Source organism: Bufo gargarizans, chromosome 2 (assembly GCF_014858855.1).
Source record: "Bufo gargarizans isolate SCDJY-AF-19 chromosome 2, ASM1485885v1, whole genome shotgun sequence".
In the NCBI taxonomy this organism is placed as follows: Eukaryota; Metazoa; Chordata; class Amphibia; order Anura; family Bufonidae; genus Bufo; species Bufo gargarizans.
In genome coordinates this window covers 329,810,194-329,831,554 of record NC_058081.1, presented here as the reverse complement: position 1 = coordinate 329,831,554, position 21,361 = coordinate 329,810,194, and the positions used below count along the sequence as shown (strand labels likewise).

At 39.4% G+C, this 21,361-nt stretch overlaps 1 protein-coding gene across 1 annotated transcript in view; it reads left to right on the top strand.

The window, feature by feature from the left end:
* Positions 1 to 21,361, top strand: part of OTOGL (otogelin like) — a 198,907-nt gene that overhangs the window by 176,882 nt on the left and 664 nt on the right. The window contains 4 exon segments of the mRNA XM_044277229.1: positions 3,828 to 3,932; positions 4,810 to 4,929; positions 6,404 to 6,449; positions 18,134 to 18,213. Of these exon segments, the coding sequence (XP_044133164.1) occupies positions 3,828 to 3,932; positions 4,810 to 4,929; positions 6,404 to 6,449; positions 18,134 to 18,213 (351 nt within the window).

Genomic DNA, 21,361 nt, shown 5'->3' with positions numbered 1-21,361 from the left:
ATACAGACTTGTATAAGGGGAGACAAGGAAAATATCAGCCAAATGCTCGTTCTAATCAAAGTTTCTAGGGGAGATTACCTCCCTAATATTTATTTAAAAAACTTTATAAAATTGAAGGCACACAGAGCAGAATGGGTCCATATAATTATGTGGTACTGTATTATTTCATGCATCTGTACAAAGGTGCCTAAACGTTCAGGTAAAATGCTTCACGGCTGTAACAGCAGCTGCTGTGCGCCTGCTGTTCCCCTGCTTACTGCCACGGTCCTGGGCGCCACGTACAGCGTTAATCTGCAGCCGATGCTTCCCATTCACCGCTGTAGTCCTGGGCTCTGTCTGTGTGGGTGCTGTTGTTCTGGGATCCACTCCACAGTTTTCTCTCAGCCCTTTGCCACAGCATGCTTGCTGTTTGTTTCCTGCAACACTTCCTTAAGGGTCGGCACAGTGTCACTTCCTGGGTTTTATGGGTTAGGTCATGTGAACTCGCTGACCTATCCTAGCCCTCCTGCACATATATAAGTGGCTCAGCCCCCTTCCCAGATCCCTCAGTGTCAAGGTCCTTGTGTCCTGCTAAGGTTCCTGGTTTCCGCTAGTGTTCCTCGTATCTGTATTCCTGGACTCTGCCACCTGTTAGATCCCTTTCTGCTTGCCTTGACTCTCCTGTTGCCGACCCAGATTGCCTTACCTGTACCTGTGCCACCTGCCTTGACCTTTTGCCTGTCTAACTACTGTCTCTGCCTCATCCTTCGGTCCTGGTGCCCTTCTCAGGTACCTCCTGGTTCGCATGGACCAGCTGCCTCGTGTGCCTATCGTCCTCGAGAGGTAGAGACCTGGTGTTCCCCTGGGGAAAGTCTATCCCCACCATCAGGGGGTACTGTGAAGATCCAGGGGTTCACTTAGACAACACCTTTAGAGGAGGTAGGACACGTGGCACAGTGGATTCATACCCGCTGATTCATGACAACGGCACTAGCCAAAACATGAATATTTCGTTATTCTTTAGGAGTAACATTTTACATTTAACTAGGAGCAAGAAAATCCTATTAGTGTGCAGTGATAGGACGAACATGGGCCAGGACGGTTCGCGAACGCGATCAAATGTTCACGAACCGCAAGTTTGCGGCGGGCCCTATTCACTTTAATGGCAGGTGAACCTTAAAAACCTTCAGCTCATATTTGCAGCCACCAAATACTTAGTAGAAGTGCACAAATAGTCCCACAACATGGACAGTGACATACTAGAGGGGGATCAATGACAACAATTTTAACAAAAAATATGTATCTTAATCAGGGGACAATTTTATGCGTCTTAAAGGATAAATTCTCTGAAATGTGCCCTGTTGGAGCCTAGAAATTTTTTATTTTAGGCCACGGGAGTACGGGCCTTAAAAATAGGCATTCACCTGACATAAAAGAAATTCTGATTATGTGGCTTGAGGTAGCAAAGTATATGTGGTCAATGGATAAATATTTTACTATAGGCCATGGACTACAGGCCCCAAACATTAGGCATTCACCGGACAGAAAAGATCAAGTGATTATGTGGCCGGAGGTATATTACACGGTCAATGGATATAATGGATATATAATGGATATTTTACTGCAGGCCAGTACAAATACAGGTCAAATACATATGTTTAAAAGAACTAAAAATATAAATTGGATTAAAAACATGGCTAATGAAAGTCCCCCCTCTTGAAAAAAAACTCTAATGATAATAGTTGAAATTCGATAATACGTGGTCGTCATTGGTGTTGAATTTCTCAGAGGCCCCAACAATTATTCATTCACCGCACAGAAAAGAACAAGTATGTATGTGGCTGGAGGTAGATTACACTGTCACTGAATATCAATTTTACAGCAGGCCAGTGGACTACAGGCCCCAAAAATTATGCATTCAGCGGACAGAAAAGAACAAGTATGCGACTGGAGGTAAATTACACAGTCATTAGATATCAATTTTACTGCAGGCCAATGTATTTACAGGCCCCAAAAATTATGCATTCAGCGGACAGAAAAGATCAAGTGATTATGTGGCTGGAGGTATATTAGACGGTCAATAAATATCAATTTTACTGAAGGCCAGTACAAATACAGGTCAAATACATGTTTAAAAGAACTAAAAATATAAAATTGGATTAAAAACATGGCTAACGAAATCCCCCCTCTTAAAAAAAACTCCTAATGATAATAGATGAAACATGTGGTCGTTACAGGTGTTTAATTCCTCTGAGGCCAAAAATATTAGGCATTAAACGGACAGAAAAGCTTTTTATGCCTCATTATTTACATAAGACAGGCACCATTCTTTGTTCTTGGTGTTGTAGGATATGTGTGGGCTGGCATAAGGAAATTCAATTAAACGTGGTAGTCACAGGTGTTGAATTCCTCCGAGATCCATGCCTCATAAATTTTTAGAAATGTGAGGTAGTCCACATTGTCGTGAGCTATGCGAGTGCGCTTATTGGTCACGATCCCCCCTGCTGCGCTGAACATCCTTTCAGGCAGGACACTGGACGAGGGGCAAGCCAAGAGTTCCATGGCAAATTGTCCATGGCAAATAATTCCTCTGACTCGAGCAGAGGGGATATAGTGGTGGTGTCTTTGGGGGTGCACACAGCATAGAGTGAAGAGGGTGCAGATAGAGAGGATGAGGAGGGTGCAGAAGCGGAAGGCTGAGTGAGCCACTCAACCAACTCTGGTGCGTCCTTTGACGTAATGCACGCACCTTCTGCAACTTCCCACTTAGGCTCCGGCCTGGTGCACCTGCGCGACCCCTACCACATCTGCGGAATGGCCTACCTCTTCCTCTGCCTGTCATTTCCAAAATAACCCTGTGACAAAAGTCCCTATAGAAGAGCAGTATTTGTGGAAGAAGGTATATCACACCCCTGCCTCAATCAGTTTTTTGGGGGGCAACTGGTATATCACACTAGTAAAAATTATCTGTTCCAATAGCGTTTGTCACTCTGTGTAGCTGCGGTAATGCAGCAAAACCGCAGACAAATGCTGCACTATCTAAATGCACTATATAGAACGTATATTATTGGTATATCACACCCCTGCCTCAATCACTTTTTTTGGGGGGCAACTGGTAAATCACACCAATTGAAATTATTTGTTCCAATAGCGTTTGGCACTCTGTGTGGCTGCAGTATCGCAGCAGAACTGCAAACAAATGCTGCACAATACAAATACACTATAATATACTTTCTATGTTAGAAAGTATAATATAAGTATATCACACCCCTCTGTAAGTCACACCTATTGATAGCACACCTATACCAGTCTTTAAAAGGACTTTTGTGGCCCTATTAGCTAGCGATTTGTGTCCCTAACAGTCTGTCCCTGTTTCACACAGCAACCTCTCCCTACACTGGCAAAAGACTGAATGTAAAATGGCGGCCAGATCAGGTTTATTTATAAGGTAGGGGGTATGTCCATGTGCTGAAACATATCAATTGGCTGTCCTGTACCACCTGATGGATGTGTCATGGGTCAAAGTTCTTAACAATGTAAAAGAATATGGCACCGGCGGACATTGCCATATGTTTGCCCGTTCGGCGAACCGCGAACTAGCAAAGTTCACAGCGAAACGATCGCCAGGCGAACTGCAAGGCCATCTCTATTAGTGTGTTTCAGGTGACCATCTTTTCAGTAATCCAACAGGGAGGTATTGCAATATATAGAATCTGTGCATAAAACTGATAAAGGAAGAATAAAAGCAGTTAGGACATGAAATTCTGATTGACCCAAAATACAATTACGATACAAAATACATGTACCAATGTCATGCCTGTGACATTTTGCTTGTTGTAATTCTACAGAATCAAGTTTACATCCCATCAGCAAACCAACAGGTATGCTGTGGAACCTGCAAAAATGTGTCATGCACGATTCACAGTGACAATGGAACATTCACTATATATGAGGTAAGATAACATCTTCTACATCTTCTACCAGAAATTTGTGCACCAAATGTAATGCTGAAGCAAAAATGTAGCACATTATTATATGATAAACCACTTAAAGGGAACCTGTCAGCATGAAAATGCAGTGTAATCTGAAGGCAGGATGTGATAGAGCAGGAGAAACTGAGCCAAGGTTGAGCCTTGGTTGAAGTCAAGCAGGAGGTCCTATCAGTGATTGACAGCTAGCTCTGTATGCATAGTCATAGAGGGAAGGCTGTCAGTCACTGATAGGACCTCCTCCTAGACTTCAAAGCCAGAATACTATTGATTACTATACGGTATATCATTCTGCTCAGCTCCTCCTGCTATACAACATCATACCTTCGGCTCAAAACCATGTTCAACGTGACAGGTTCCCTTTAATGATATAATAAAGGAAATCTACAACAATGGTTGGTTCAACCTTTTCACGCCAAATACCCCCTAGTGACAAGAGGTACGAACTGAGCGTCCCCAAGGACTGGAAATCCAGTGCCAATTATAACTAATGCTAATATTGGAGGACTGGCAGTCTAACTATTGTTGGTACTAATATCCTATATTTATTGGTATCCTATGGATTTTTTTTATTACTTTTAATATGATTATCATTTGTTTCATTATTGATTACAAATACAAAGGGATGTTTATTTTTATTAGGTATTTTAATAAATCCTATAAATTATATTATGACTGTTGCTAGTTTATCAATACAATTTGCCAGTCCAGTAATTGAAAGTTAATACAAATAGTTTTTATACTTTTTATATGAAATGTATAATGTGTTAATTCATGTTTGGACAAACACCAAAGGAAGCCAATTAAGAAAAATTGTATTGTTTTTTTATTTGTCTTGTAGGTGGGCGATTCATGGAATTCCAACTGCACCAAATATGAGTGCACAAAGACATCTGTAGGTGCCATGATTCTGGGTTCTAGCGTTGTCTGCCCTCCTTTTAATAGCACTGAATGTCTAAAGGTTTGTGTTGCCAGTATTAAAGACATACCTGGTTTAATCTACTGTCCTTAATAACAATAATAATAATAAAATGTATTTATATAGCGCCACCATATTCCACAGTGCTTTACAAATTCATAGGGTTCATGTACAAAACAAAAGTAACTGGCTAATATGCAACTGAAACACTAGGAGTCAGGGTCCTGCTCGTAAGAGCTTACAATCTTGTACCCTGGTTTCACACCTAAGCGTTTCGCAAACGTGCGTTTTTATGCACGATTTTGTCGCGCGTATTTATGCGCGTTTTTTGTAATAGTAAACGCGCGTTTGACGCGCGTTTGGGTGATTGACAGCAGTGTTGTCCAAAGAGTCTATGGCCCAAACGCGCGTCAAACGCGCCAAAAAAAGCTCCTGTACTTGTTTGAGCGTCGGGCGTTTTACAGCGCGTTCAAATGCGCTGTAAAACGCGAAAATGTGAACCAGCCCCATAGGGAAGCATTGGTTTTCATGTGTTGCGCGTTTTACAGCATGTAGGAACGCGCTGTAAAACGCGCAAGTGTGAACTTAGGGGTAATGTACTGTGAATATCTAAAATGAAATTCACTCTGTGCATGTATTTCCTTTGGGCAAAGTACTGGGCTTTCATCTAACTGTATGACTGTTAATGTTCAATAACCACATTTTTGTCTCCTTTTATTTTAAGAAATGATTTGCAATACAAATGGTAGGGTTTTATAAACTCTATTCCCCAAGTACCTCATGCATGTCCCATTAAAAAAAAAAAAAATCTACACCTTATTGATGCACTGACATTAATTTACTATCCCAGCTCTCCTGAAGTGTTGTTTTTGTAGCAGGGTCCAGAAAATGTGTTACAGTTGGCATTTTGAGCAGCTATGGAGCTATATATTTGTCACAGATTTATTAAAGGAATGTATAGTCTGTGATATTGACTCCTCTCGACTCATCTCCCCCCTACTTTTCTCCATGGCTTCTGTTTTACACTAAATTCAATGCAGGGCATGCATGATCCATGGCCCCCAGGGTGTGTAAAACACTTTATGTAACCAATGCCCTTATAATATAAACTTGAATAACAATCTAGTATAAACTATATTGACTGTTTAAGCAGTTTAGTGCACACATTTCTTAAAGGAATTTTCCAGTGAACAAAATTTATCACGAGATAGGTGATAAATGTATGATCCAAGGGGATCTGACCTATGGGAGTCTCACTGATCATGAGAATGAGGATTCTTGAGTACCTAGTGTGAATGGAGCTTTGTGCACTTGTATGACCATCACTCCATTCACCTCTGACAACACTAACACAGAAAGCCAGACACTTTACTTGGCAGTCCCACACCTTAATAGTTCTCAGGATGCTCATGTAAGCCTAAAGCTCATGTACTAACCTTAAATCTGCTTCAAAGTTTAGAGGATCAAACATTTTGAGCACATTATTTTTTGATTTGCCTTTTTAATTTCCTTTTAGAATGGAGGAACAATACAGACATATAACGATGGCTGCTGCAAGATATGTAAGTGCACTAAGCTGCATTGTATGCTAGTTTTTGCTTTATATTGGAGAGCTGTGGTTTATTTAACTCACTTGCTGGGACATAAGAAAGGGAAGAAGCATGCAATGGCCACCCAATCAAGTTTTATCTCTTTAACCACTAGCACTCACAGGCCTTGCTTTTCATGGCTTACTACCTGGTGAATGATTTAACCTAACTGTTCTGGAGTATAACTTTCTACATGAAATAAAATTAGTGATGGAGTGATAACACATATCCAAGACACAATAAAACAGGAGTGAAACAAAAATTTTGAAAAAAGAACCAAAGATATGAACTAACAGACTTAACTATTGCCAGCCAATGCAAATTTTAGACAGGGACTCAAAAATATTCAGTAAACACATCTCAATCAATATTGCCTTAGCAGTTATTAGATATGGAGGCTACAATCAGCCAAGCCCTCCATGTAGCTCAAGCCGAAGACCATTACTATGTAATAATCATTCAGTAATTCAAGAAACCTTCCACTTGTAACTGCTTAGCCTATTTCAGTAGACACCCAAAAAGATTACAATTTAGAATCCTATCTTTCTATATATTGGAATTTTTCTACCTTCTCCAGTTAATCATAAATGTCATCAATCTAGTCATGTGAATGCATTGAAATCTGCAGCCTTGATACAAGCTTATAGGTTTACCTAAAATGTATTATGTAAGGATAGTAGTAATAAAACAGAACCGAAACAAACCCAAATTGTAGAAGTCTGTGTATAGTAAGACCAGGTTCACATTATTATTGTTTTAGATTACATCATGTCATATAACATCTTTCCACTCTGAAACATATATGCTGACTTTTTTTTTATTTTATTGCATTAAAGACATTAGCCAAGAAAACATATTTACTTATCCACACAATAGGTAATAAATGCATGATTGCTGGGCTGGTAGTCCGACTGTTGGGGTCCCCATATCAAGAATGAGGATCCTGTTTGAGAGGAGTGGTGCCCATTATATGCACTACCACTTAATAAAAATGTTTATGGGACTGACAGAGAGGCTTTCTTCCAAAAACAGCTTCACCCCTGTCTGCAGAATTGCAGCTCTGCCCCATAGATTCCAATGGAAGCTGAGCAGACACAACAGACACAACCCATGGACAGGGGTATTGCTGTTTTTGAAGAAAGCAACCATGTTTTTTTCTAAACCAGGGCAACCCCTTTAAGGACAATTGAATATGCAATTTATATTGGGAAACAAAGGCAATAAATGATTAAATAAATATGTACTTCACTTTGTTGGGTCCTTTCTGTTAAGAAGAAATACACTGCCTGTCCCCAAAAAAAGTTGCCACTTGGATTTAACTAAGAAAACTGTTATGAGCCTCCTATTGGATAATTACTGCATGGTCGATTATCTTTCAGCTGGCAACAAGTTATTTAACTCCAACTGGTGCAATGAGTTGCTTCTCATTTCCTAAACAACCATGTCGAAAGACACATCTCGTGATCGTGGAAAAGATGTTAGTCTGTTTGAGAAGGGTCAAATCATTTGCATGCATCAAGCAGAGGACACATCTAAGGAGATTGCAGAAACTACTAAAATTGGGTTAAGAACTGTCTAACGCATTATTAAAAACTGGAAGGGGACCCATCGTATTCGAGGAACAAATGTGGCAGGAAAAAAATCCTGAATGCTCGTGATCGGCAATCACTTAAACGTTTGGTGAAATCAAATCGAAGAAAAACAACAGTAGAACTCAGGGCTATGTTTAATAGTGAAAGTAAGAACATTTCCACACGCACAATGCGAAGGAAACTCAAGGGATTGGAACTGAACAGCTGTGTAGCCGTAAGAAAACCACTAATCAGTGAGGCAAACCAGAAAGAAAGGCTTCAATTTGCTCGGGAGCATAAAGATTGTGCTCTGGAGCAATGGAAGAAGGTCATGTGGTCTGATGAGTCCAGATTTACCCTGTTGCAGAGTGATGGGCGCATCAGGGTGAGAAGAGAGGCAGATGAAGTGATGCACCCATCATGCCTAGTGCCTACTGTACAAGCCTGTGGGGGCAGTGCTATGATCTGGGGTTGCTGCAGTTGGTCAGGTCTAGGTTCAACAACAGTATGTGCTCCAAGAATGAGGTCAGCTGACTACCTGAACATACTGAATGACCAGATTATTCCATCAATTTTTCTTCCCTGATGGCACGGGCATATTCAAAGATGACAATGCCAGAATTCATCAGGCTAAAATTGTGAAAGAGTGGTTCAGGGAGCATGAGACATTATTTTCACACATGGATTGGCCACCACAGAGTCCAGACCTTAACCCCATTGAGAATCTTTGGGATGTGCTGGAGAAGGCTTTGCGCAGCAGTCAGACTCTACCATCATCAATGCAAGATCTTGGTGAAAAATGTATGCAACACTGGATGGAAATAAATCTTGTGACATTGCAGAAGCTTATCGAAACAATGCCACAGAGAATGCGTGCCGTAATCAAAGCTAAAGGCTTTTATTTTGGGACAGGCAGTGTATGTCTAAAACAATGCTAGTGTGAACCGTACTAAAATCACAAACTATAATCACAAATTATATTTTTTAAATTTGTAAAATATCATACATACTTTTTAAAATCATCATTCTTGTATTGTTAACCAATATCTAAATTGGTAATAAATTAAATATACCTTATTATTGATTATATGGTTTGTACCAAGGCCAGTTAAGGTGATATAACACCATTTTACTCTTTTTTACTATTACAGACTAATGTTGCCCTCATTTTATAGGCATGTATTATTTTATGAAAGCATTTAATACTATCTTTGTAGACCTTCCAGGGGTTGTCCAGGATTAGAGTTTCAGTTTTTTTCCACCACTCTTGTCCACGGGTTGTGTCTGTTATTGCAGATTAGTCCTATTCAAAATCAATGGTTATGCACAAAGGTAATAAGGCCTATAAAGTAAACACCTAGCGCTCCATCTAATAACAGTAAACCCACAAATAGACCAGCAATGCACTAGACCAGCAATTAATGAAGAAAATTATGACTTAAATATAAATATTAAAGAAAAATTGATAAAATGCACTTAAAAACATATAAGAGGGACATACTGAAGATAAGACAGTGATACTAAGGTACTGCATTATATTATAGCATGTATGGTACTCTGAAAGCTAATCCCAGTCATAACCATACCAAAAATAATATCTCTGGACTAATTCCTAGGGCCAGCAAAAAATAGGTAACAATAGTCAAATGAGTTAAGTAATAACAAAATATACCGACCAAAGTAGAGCATTGGACATCCCAACGTATCTTTTACACCCAAAACTTCTTCAGGGGGTAAAATGGTGATCATCTGTAGTGCATTTTATATAGCGTCCCACCAATGAAATGGCATTGAGCACAGAAGAAAGATAATTAATACATTCATTAAATACACCAAACAGGAAGTGATGTGCTTGGCATTCAGGCATACATGTGAATGTAATGAGGCAATAAATTAATGTATTAATTATCTTTCTGCTGTGCTTAATGTTATTTTATTGGTGGGTTGATATATAAAATGCACTACAGATGATCCCAATTTTACCCCCAGAAGAAGCTTTGGGTGTAAAAGATATGTTGGAATGTCCGATGGGCTACTTTGGTTGGTATATTCTGCTTTTTCTCGTCTCCCCAAATTTGTTGTTGGATGCAGAATTAGTCCAGAGACCTTATTTTTGGAATGGTTATGAGAATAGCCAGCAGGGTGCCATATGTGCTATAATATTAAGTAGTATCTTAGTATCACCATCATAGGTATGTTCCTCTTCTATGTTTTTAAGTGTAGTTTACCTATATATCTAATAAAGTCATGATTTTATTCATTGTTGGCCGAGTGTATTATTTGTGAAAGTCATTTGTTATTTTGAAAGTCAGTGGTGGTGAGATGCAACACCAGACATGAACCCAACACAACCACTTTAATGTTCATATAATGTACTAATAGGACTGGCTCTCGACAAATCACCCGCACTTTATTTACTCACCACACATATAAATATTTATTAAAATATTATAAAATTATCAGATATTGACCCAGGTAACGATTTTGCAGAGCTCACGCATGAAAACTAAAATATATATATATATATATATATATATATATATTTATATAAAAAATGGCCCAACAGATTTGCTGAAGTTATGTTTCTGGACTGTAATTCATTCAGTCAATTTTGTTGTCATTTAATCATCGACTTATTTGCAGCTAATCCCATTCATTATTTAATTGTGTTTGTATTTAATATTGCATGTATTCATGCCTTTATAATCTGTCTTATCCTTTCAATGAATAATATATGTATAGGATTTTATCATCACACTGGCTGGTAATTTTACAGCGTAAATTCCAATGTAGATGGCAAGGTTATACGTGTGCTTTGTTTATAAACAGAAAATGCGGGAACCGCGCTCTAACGAACAGTTAATGTCAGTTCTTGAACCTTGCAACCACAGAAGACCGGACGTCCACTCCAGCTCGCAGAGGCGAAAATAATGTTCGTACGAACAGATGTATAAACCGCCTCCTGCTGGTCCACAGGTCTTATAAAGGTTCACCAACCATGGAATCCAAAACCCCGGACACGGATACCTTCAAGAAGGAACAGAACAAATGGTGCAATACCCTCGGGATCTTAAGACGTAAGCGGTTTATTGTACTTACAATTATTAAATGACAAACTTGCACATATAAATGCCCGACCCGGGTTTCGCTATTCGCTTCTTCAGGGGCTGCGATGCGCTCACCGCTGCAAACTCGTGTTTGCAGCGGTGAGCGCATCGCAGCCCCTGAAGAAGCGAATAGCGAAACCCGGGTCGGGCATTTATATGTGCAAGTTTGTCATTTAATAATTGTAAGTACAATAAACCGCTTACGTCTTAAGATCCCGAGGGTATTGCACCATTTGTTCTGTTCCTTCTTGAAGGTATCCGTGTCCGGGGTTTTGGATTCCATGGTTGGTGAACCTTTATAAGACCTGTGGACCAGCAGGAGGCGGTTTATACATCTGTTCGTACGAACATTATTTTCGCCTCTGCGAGCTGGAGTGGACGTCCGGTCTTCTGTGGTTGCAAGGTTCAAGAACTGACATTAACTGTTCGTTAGAGCGCGGTTCCCGCATTTTCTGTTTATAAACTCGCTCAGGAGATCGAACCTACTCCTTTAAGGGGACCGCTGCTGAGGTTCATTAACTTCACACCAGATAATATTATATAACTCTCACGTGTGCTTTGTGCCTGTGTTGTTAGGATATATTCACATTAAGCCAGATGAATTGTTGGGTTACTCACGATCCTGGTGTTCTATACAGGATTTCGCACCACATGTGTCTCTGCCCGTTGTGTCTTTCTCCTTATCGGGTGTCTGTGGTTTCCAATCAGCTTGTGATAAGCTATAGGGCTGCACTCCCCGCTGTCTCAGCACACTAGCGTACTCCTCCAGATACTGCCCAGAACGCTGTATATCAGTCCGCTGTATGTCATTCGAATATGTACCACTGAGGAAGAAACACGTTTGCTTCGAAACGCGTCTACTGAAAGAATGCCAACAGAAAGATAGTGTGGACGAAGATCTACCTTTTCATATAAATCGCAATATCATCAGACTGATATACAGCGTTCTGGGCAGTATCTGGAGGAGTACGCTAGTGTACTGAGACGGCGGGGAGTGCAGCCCTATAGTTTACCACAGGCCGATTGGAAAACACGGAGACCCGATAAGGGTGAATATATCCTAACAACACAGGCACAAAGCGCACGTATAACCTTGCCATCTACATTGGAATTTACACTGTAAAATTACCAGCCAGTGTGATGAAAAAATCCTATACATATATTATTCATTGAAAGGATAAGACAGATTATAAAGGCATGAATACATGCAATATTAAATACAAGCATAATTAAACAATGAATGGGATTAGCTACAAATAAGTCGATGATAAAGTTATGCGTGAGCTCCGCAAAATTTATACCTGGGTCAATAATTGATGCATATTTTTGGGATGTATTTTTTATAATATTTTAATGAATGTTTATATGCATGGTGAGTAAATAAAGTGCGGGTGATTTGTCAAGAGCCATCCCTTTTAGTACATTATTTGCACATGGTTTTATGCTGTAGGGTGAACGGCTGACTGAGCTCCACACTAGATGGTGAGCTCCCTCAAATTAGCAATAAACTTTAATGTTCATGTCTCCCCCCCACCTTTAGAGTCATAGCACAGTTTATTCAATACTGTTCCTACTGGAGACAAAGGCCCAAACTAAACATTTAAAAAAATGCTAAAAATCATATGATAAATCCAAATCTATTGCTAACATCAATATTAATGTAAATTCTTTTGCAATTGCAGCACTTTTAAATAATAGGATAAATGTCCTTTGAAGCTGGTTGCAAAAAAAGGACCTAGAAAGTCAATGTTATACTTCAGAAAAATAAAACTAAACCAATATTTGTAACGTGCTACTTTATCTGCTAATAAAACAATAACCAAAAGCATGTGCTCTGTGGGTAGGACCATCTACGTCAGTGGCTTGCAAATGTAAGGGTTGTAATGGGCAAGACTAAATAAAGCTTGATTAAATGCATGCAGAGTGAGTCCATGTATTTAATTCTTACCTTGCCATAACCTCTTTGCAATTTAAAGTTGTAAGTTTTTCTTTTATGGCTGCAGCTGTGAGTCAGGAACTTCTGGTGTGATATTTTATGAAAAATTCTAAATTAAAAATGTTGTAAAATTAATTTGGCCTTTTAAAGACAAGAGATCTATCGCTTGGCAGTGTAAGAATTAATGAACATGTTATTTGTGTAAAAATGTTTAATTTTACAAAAATCTTATATTCCTAACAATTCTGCCAGGTTCTGGAATGGGTGTATTACCCTTTACCATTACCCCCGTAGTTCCTACTGCTAAAATAAATTGTGAACCAGGTACTATTATTATTTCATGCATTTTCACTGTACTTTTCTGACTGTAATGGCTAACTGATGGCAATTGATGACATGAGCTTTGTGGGGCTAATGAATATTAAGCGTATGATATCAATCTTACACTGCAGATCAATCATATATATTGCAAAAGGAAATCCGCATGCAGTTAACAAACATAGGACTCTGCATGTATTTGTTTTTCTATGTATTGCTGCATGTTCTTTCTACAATATCCTCATTAAACACATTTATTAATCTATTGGCTGCAAAAAAATGGACAGCACCTTAGCAGGAAAATTCTTTTGTCGCTAGGGTAAAACAGATATGAAAAAATGGTTAAAAGTTTGATATTGCCTTTTTTCTAACTAGCTTGGTTTGTCTGTTATTTCTGAACTGTTTTACATTTGTGATTTCTCCAAGATATTTAAAGGGGTGGTGCAAGAATGTAAGGGGGGCGGGGGGCAGAACCTGTAAAGGGAAGCTTACTTACCTGCTTCCTGGTGCTGGCTCTTTCTCCTCCAGGCCTGTGCTACTCCGCTGGGCTTCCCCACTGTAAACATCCAGTTTGACATTACCTGCAGCCAATCACTGGCGTCATGTGAGCATTTGTCATGACGTATGGGGAACCAATCATTGCCTGAGGACAGTGATTGGCTGCCGACGGCATCAAACCAGATGTTGACAGAGAAAGCCCTGCGGAGCATCTGAAGCTGGAAGAAGAAGGAGAGGGGAGCCAGCACTGGGAAGCAGGTAAGTAAGCTTCCCTTTACAGGTATGGCCAAGTGTATGTGGGTGTGGGATTGCCAAACCCCCTCCCTCATACTTGCACAACCTGTTTGATTTAAGGAGTTTATCCACCAAAGATATTAACAATATGTCTACATTATATGCCATAAATGTCTCATAAGAGGGGGTCCCTCGCTAATGGGAAAACTGTAGCTGCCACTTCTAGATGGAGTGGGTAGGTGTAGTTCTCTTCGTTCAAGTCTACGATTATTTAGGTAAGGCTGACACACTGGCCCCAGTCATGTACGGCTACCTCACTATTCAGTCTTCACCAAGATGGAGAAGCCTTCTTACCCAATAGGTGGGGGCCTAGATGAAAGTTTTCCACAAACTTTGCATATCCTCCAAATGTATGATCTTAAAGGTATTTTATAAAATATCATGTCATGATGTCTGTACCTTGCTGCTTTGTGAATACCTCTGGAAATTGAGTTAAGATACAGTAATTATCAGATTCTTATTTTTTTTTTTTTTGTCTTAGCAGAATATTTAGGTAATTTTTTCCAGCTAAACTCAATTTTATCTGTCGTTTCCTCAATACCGCAGATCTTTCTGGCTTTATTATATCTATTTAGCTGACCCTGAAGATTATATATATCGAATGAGGTTCCTACATAAAAGATTCCAGTTTTTACAGAAATACAATTAAGGCTGATTAACATGACCTCTCTTCTTCTGAGAATTAAAGACCGATCTGGGCTGCCCTGACCTGAAGTGACTGCATCATCATGTGAGCACAGTACAATAGACCCACAATCAGATAGGAACTGACTGTATCATAAATTACTATGATGCAGTCAGTTTGGATCAGGGGAGCAAGGTTGGTCTAGGACAGGCATCCTAAAACTGCGGCCCTCCAGCTGTTGCAAAACTACAACTCCAAGCATGCCCGAACAGCCTACAGGTATCAGCCTACAGCAGGGAATTGTGGGAGTTATAGTTTTACAACAGGTGGAGGGCCGCAGTTTGACGATGCCTGGCCTAGGAGATGCAGCCGACACACGGACTGTGTTTCCCGAGCCAAGCGAGATTGTGTGAATCAGCCTTAGGTGCATAATCTTTGCGAGTTCCTTGGTAGAGTCAAGCCTCAAGGATAATATAAAATATTTCACTAACATAGACATAACTCATAGCTCTTGTGTGTGTGTAGCATCTATTGGGTCTTGCTGTTTATATTTGCTTTGCTGCTTTTTTTGGTTACATTGGATAAGACACACAGCTTTCCAGTCTATTCTATTACATGTTGTTGTGTCTTAAAACAGCTTACTTTGCATTACGAGCCTTATCTGCCCATATTATTCTTTTTATATGTAATGCTGTTGTGAACTTGTATAATTAAAAAGCAATACATCAATTAACATTGCTGCATGCATCACTGAGCTAGGTATTTTGTACTGAGTAGAAAATCTGACCTGTAAGTGACCTTCAGGGATATGAACTGTCCACCCCACGCTAGTAAGGGAGGGTGTAATAAAGTGGAGACCCCTGTGGCACTGAATTGGTATCTGGAATTCATGGAGGGGATGTTTATTCAGTAAATGTCACAGTATTCTCTGTAAAAATGTTTTGCTGGCAATTTTATAGTATATTAAATTCTAGAATTACATTTTTAACATTTGGAAATTGTGAGTGAAATTCACATTGTCACCAGATGGTGAGCATAGAAGATCAGTCCACACCAGTATAATATCTAGAGATGTAGTAGAAACTCAGCTAAATGGAAGGAAGACAAGGGTTCATTATATTACTATGAGAGCTAAGCTCACGCTATACTCATCTTTCCACTACATATTCGGAGCTGTCTTACTGGTTACTGCTGCCCTGGATAATGCGTGAATACGTCATATTAATTAATAATGTTAACTAATTGTTTGCTAACTAGTGGTCTTCCCTGCAAGTATGTCTGGAAAGCTGGTTTGTAATGTAAACTAAACCAGAGGAACATGTATCTGGAGAAAAGGAAGAATAGTTGCCTCTTCCCAGCAGTGAAAACCTGAATATCTAAGTAATATGTGATTAAAGGGGTTTTCTGAGACTTTTATACTAATCACTAGAAATGAGCGAATTTTGATTCGGACGGTTCACCAAATTTCCCAAAAAGATTTGATCTGATCCGAATTTATTTGTGACAAATCGCATAAAAAACGGCTATTTCCTGGCTGCAGAGAGCTTTTATAGTGGTATAGAACACTGTGCCTTGCAGTAACGCGCATAAGGAGTCTGCTGTGGTAGTGAAATAACACTGTGAGTCAGTATGACATGCAGATGACAGGCGTCACCCTTAGATTCACTGCACACTTCACTTATTTGGTCAGTTACGGGGCCAAAACTGATCAAATGACTCAATGTAAGGTCAATGTTAGTGTTAGATATAAAGAACCCTGCAGAGGCCCAAAATTCTACTATGGCGTGAAAGAGCTTACTCATTTTACAACAGCGTTAGCGGATTCCACATATATTTTTACAGAACCTGTTCTGTTACACACTGATACAAGTAGTGGTCCCATGAGTGGAGAAGGTGTCAGCAGTAAGTTTGTGTTGACGTCACTGATTATTTTGCCCTTCCTCTGATTCGTCATAAGAACAACTCCAAAACTACAGGTCCTGTCTTTTGAGCATCCGCCTTCACTCGGTCAGCATTTGCTCAGTAATCCATCAGTATTGCTAAGGCCCACAAAAAACACGAGTGGATCCAAAAAAGAGATGACACGTGAATGGGATATTTGCATGTCTTCTGTGTTTTGAACCCACTTCTGCTTTTAGCTTCCAAATCATGATCCAATCCTGAAGCAAAATAGGGACCGTGTGATAGAAGCTTTACAGCTGCTACATAGACATGATCCATTGTATTTATTATTTTTGATTCCTTCTGACAGATCCCAAAACTGTTTGTATCAGATTGCAAATTTATCCCACAAGCAAGGATGAATAAACGTACCTTTTATATATGAAATAAACACCCCCCCAAACTGTTTGTATCAGGTGGCAAATTCACCCTAGAAGCAAGGATGAATGGACGTACCTTTATATATTCAAAAAAACACACCCCAAAACCGGTTCGTCAACTTCGGGATGAATACAATTTTTCCTGAAATTTGGATTAAATTCCGATTCGTCAAATTCGATTCGCTCATCTCTACTAATCGCCTATCATCTAGCCTTCTCTCATCTTTTCCTAAGCCAGTGATTTCACATTAATCGGTTACATAGCCTAGGCACAGATCAGCCCCATTGAAGTGAATGGGGCTGAGCTGCGATACCAAGTACAGCCGCTATACAATGTACGGCGTTATACTTGGTAAGCTGGGAGAAGGCCGCAGTGCTACTGTGAACGCATTGGTGCTCTCTCAAATGACTGATCGTCAGAGGTTACGGTTGTCGGACCCCACCGATCAGATACTGATGACCTATCCGGAGGCTAGACCATCAGCAGAAAAGTCTCAGAAAACCTGTTTGAGTGCTCATTCCTCAGTTGGGATCTAACATTTCTCTTTCACAGGTTGTGTGAGGTATTGCTGCTCAGCCCCATTCACTTCAGTTGGAGCTAAGCAGTAATACCAGCCCCATCCTATGGTTACGTTTTTGGAAGAATGCAGCCATGTTTTCCTTATCCTGTATAATTCGTTTAAAGGGAGTCTGTCAACAAATTTCCCCAACTCAAACTGCATGAATCACACTGTAGTTCATATACGCAGTTCACAAAAGATACCTTTTTTCCCTTGTCTGTCACTGTGATGCTCAAATATTGCATGCTAAAGAATGGACCCTTATTTAGTAGTAATGTTTTTCTGAATCCATGTATATATTTACCCCTGTGTAATGTGGTTATAAAGCTGTGCTGCGTTTTTACTGCACTGTATTGGGCTTTTTTTTTTTTTTTTCTATAATAAAGTAGCATCAAAACTTCAACTTAGGTTTTTCAATGTCTTTTAGGCTCAAAGGACGAAAAGATATGTCAAAAAGTGGCAGTCAGAACCACTATACGAAAGAGTGACTGTTTTAGTCAATATCCTGTAAGTATCTTAGATCATTGCTTACAGCACTGATTTTCTATTCTATAAAACCATATATCTTACATTTCTGAAACCGTAAGAACAACCAGGTTCTCAAGGTGTAGAGTACTAAGTGAGGGGTTTCTAGGAATGCACATTGATGGCATATTCTTAGGATTGGCTATCGTTGGTTAATTGGTGGGATCTGATCCCCCAGGACCCCCACAAATCAGTAGAACACAGTATATGGGGCTGAATTGTGGTACCAAGCACATCCACATACATGATAAAGATTGAAGACACCACTGCACCTTCATTATTCTAATCCTTAGGATAAGCCATCATTATGTGATCAGTTGGGTCCACACATCAAATTTTTAAAACAATGAAATAAGGTATCCACACCCTACAAATTCCCCATCTTGACACAAAAATGCCTGCTCAGCCAATTACTGCCTGAGGCAGGTAACCGCTGCGGCCATTCTATATCAAAGTGACTTGTATGTTTTAGCTATTGGCTTTCCTATTTACAAAAAACAACAACTGAGTGCTCCCCCTGCCTCCCTCTGCTTGTTTGGCTGGCAATTGCCAGGCTGTTGTGTATGCAACACTCTGCTTATACATACAGCCCCTGTATTCTTTCAACAGTTTTTGTACTGTATTGGCTACTAGAAGTACAGACCTTTAGCTGTAATATGCTGCCAATACTATTACTGAGTTGACAGATTGCTTTAAAGGCTATGTACACCTTTGGAGGCAATTTCTTTTTATTATTGCATTGTACTCATTTTGCGCTAAATATATATATTTTTAATACGTCTTTATTAAAAATAGGGATTTTTTTTCTTTCTGTACACAGCTTACATGCTCTAGTAGCATCCTTTGGATTTTCCGTCTTTTCGTCAGACCAGGAGCAGATGGACTCCTTATCTCTGCTCTCTGACCTTATAAAACACTAATTATAGCTCAATACTTATCTTACTGATTAGAATGGGGCTTAAATTTGTGTTTGTGACCTCTTAGAAGTTTAGAAATAATGGTCAGGCACAAAGTGAAAGTACCATTCACACAACCCTAAATGGCTAAAAATGAGTAATATGCAATTATAAAAAATTGCTTCTGAAGGTGTACATAGCCTTTAAGCCTTTATGAAAAATTCTGCTCAAAGCGGTTCACATGATATTCATACCTACATTATGTAACTACCTGGTTGGTTGCAGTTAATCCCCTTATATTCACTACAAACTATGATAGACTAATGTCTCCCTATCTCTTTGTCTGCATTGGGTCCACTAACTATAAGTTGGTCAGAGAGTGGAACCCAAAGCCATCATCTGAAAATCATAGAAGAAACTGGTGGAAAATGTTTAATTTTCCTACAGCGTTGTCCCATTGTAAATTCAACACTCCACAGTATTCACTGTAATGTCTGGTTGTCTTGGGCCCCCAGAGGGAGATAGCATTGTTCTAGCCACTCTTCAGTCTTGCTAATAGATCAGGGTCTTGACTGGACAACGCCTTTAACTTTAAAGGGAACGGGTCACCAGTTTTATGCTGCTAGATTCTAACAGCTCCAGCACATGCCAATGACTCCCGATATTCACAACCTTCTGGCTTTCTCCGCCCCCTGCAACTGATTGACTGTTTTTTTTTTCCAACTGAATCAGCAGTGGGTGGGGGTGGAATCAGAAGCTCATGAATATTCAGGATTCATCATTATGCACTGGAGCTGTTTAATACAAGATTTAAGCAAAATGGCTGGGTCAGTTAAAGAAAGTTCTAAGAGGGTCTGTCGCTAGTTTAGGTTGCCTTTAGTTAGGACATTATAAAACTGGTGACAGATTCCCTTTAAAGCTGGCCATACACATTCAATAGCTGTCAGCTATCTCCATCCTGCCTCTTTCATACACATACAATTGGTTTGGCTAAAATTATATATGTGTATTGAATAGGGTGAGACAAGAAGGCCTCTGATAGACACTTTGGGTGTTGGGTTATCTTTTGGGACAACAAAAATATTTACTTTCCACAATTCATCTATCCCCCGACATCATCTGTTGGGGTAGAGTTAGGAGCTCCCTATACACATTAGATAGATGGCCAAAACGGACATCTATCTAATGTGTATAGGGAGCTCCTGACTCTACCCCAACAGATGATGTCGGGGGATAGATGAATTGTGGAAAGTGAATATTTTGGGGGCTTTAATCAAGCAAAGAATCCCTTTGAGTATTAAGGCGAATTACTCGTATATCAAGCTGAATTACAACTAAAACTTGAAAATTAAAGTTAAAAAAAGAGCTTTCTTGATGTTAGTTACTTGCATTGTTTTTTCATATTCCTCTGTTATTCCCACCAGGAACATATAAATGAATCAACAACTCAGTGTTACCATTCCACTTGTCAATAGGGTGTGTTCTTATGCAGTCTGATACTGTGAACACTGGTTGAACTTCTTCATAGTTTGTAAGCGCACACCTTATATCTGTTAACTGATAACTTTCATCAGAAAGGGGTCATTTATTAAACTTAATATTCATAGAAAACTATTTTGATTAGAAATAAAAAAATCTTTTTCATTTTGGCAGTATGAGAATTATATAAAAAATTATGTTCTCCTCTAACAGCCTAAAGAAATGATAAGACCTGCTAAATTCATAAGTAGTCCATTTCTTAGTTTACTGCTGCTGTGAGGAGAAGATGTTATCTGAATGGTAATCCCCATGATAATAATAGGGGTATAATTGGGACAATAGTATGTCATGTCTATTGTTCTTTTAAAGGGCCTAGATAAAAATGCCCACAAAAGAACATTGCATTGAATAGTATATTGTATGATGCTTTAATTGAGTCAATGCAGACAAGCTATCTCTGGTCATAGTGATGATCTGACTGAGAGAGTTAAGCAAGACTGTCTACATTCTAAAGCTTCCCCTACCTTCAGAAAAACAAATGTTAAAGAGCCAGGACTGGAAGTAGAACACATGCAGTGACTAAAAAAAATTATGGGGGTGATTTATCAAACTGGTGTAAAGTAGAATTGGCTTAGTTGGCCATAGCAACTAATCAGATTCCACCTTTCATTTTGGACAGCTTGTTTGGAAAATGAAAGGTGGAATCTGATTGGTTGCTATGGGCAACTAGGCCAGTTCTACTTTACACCAGTTTG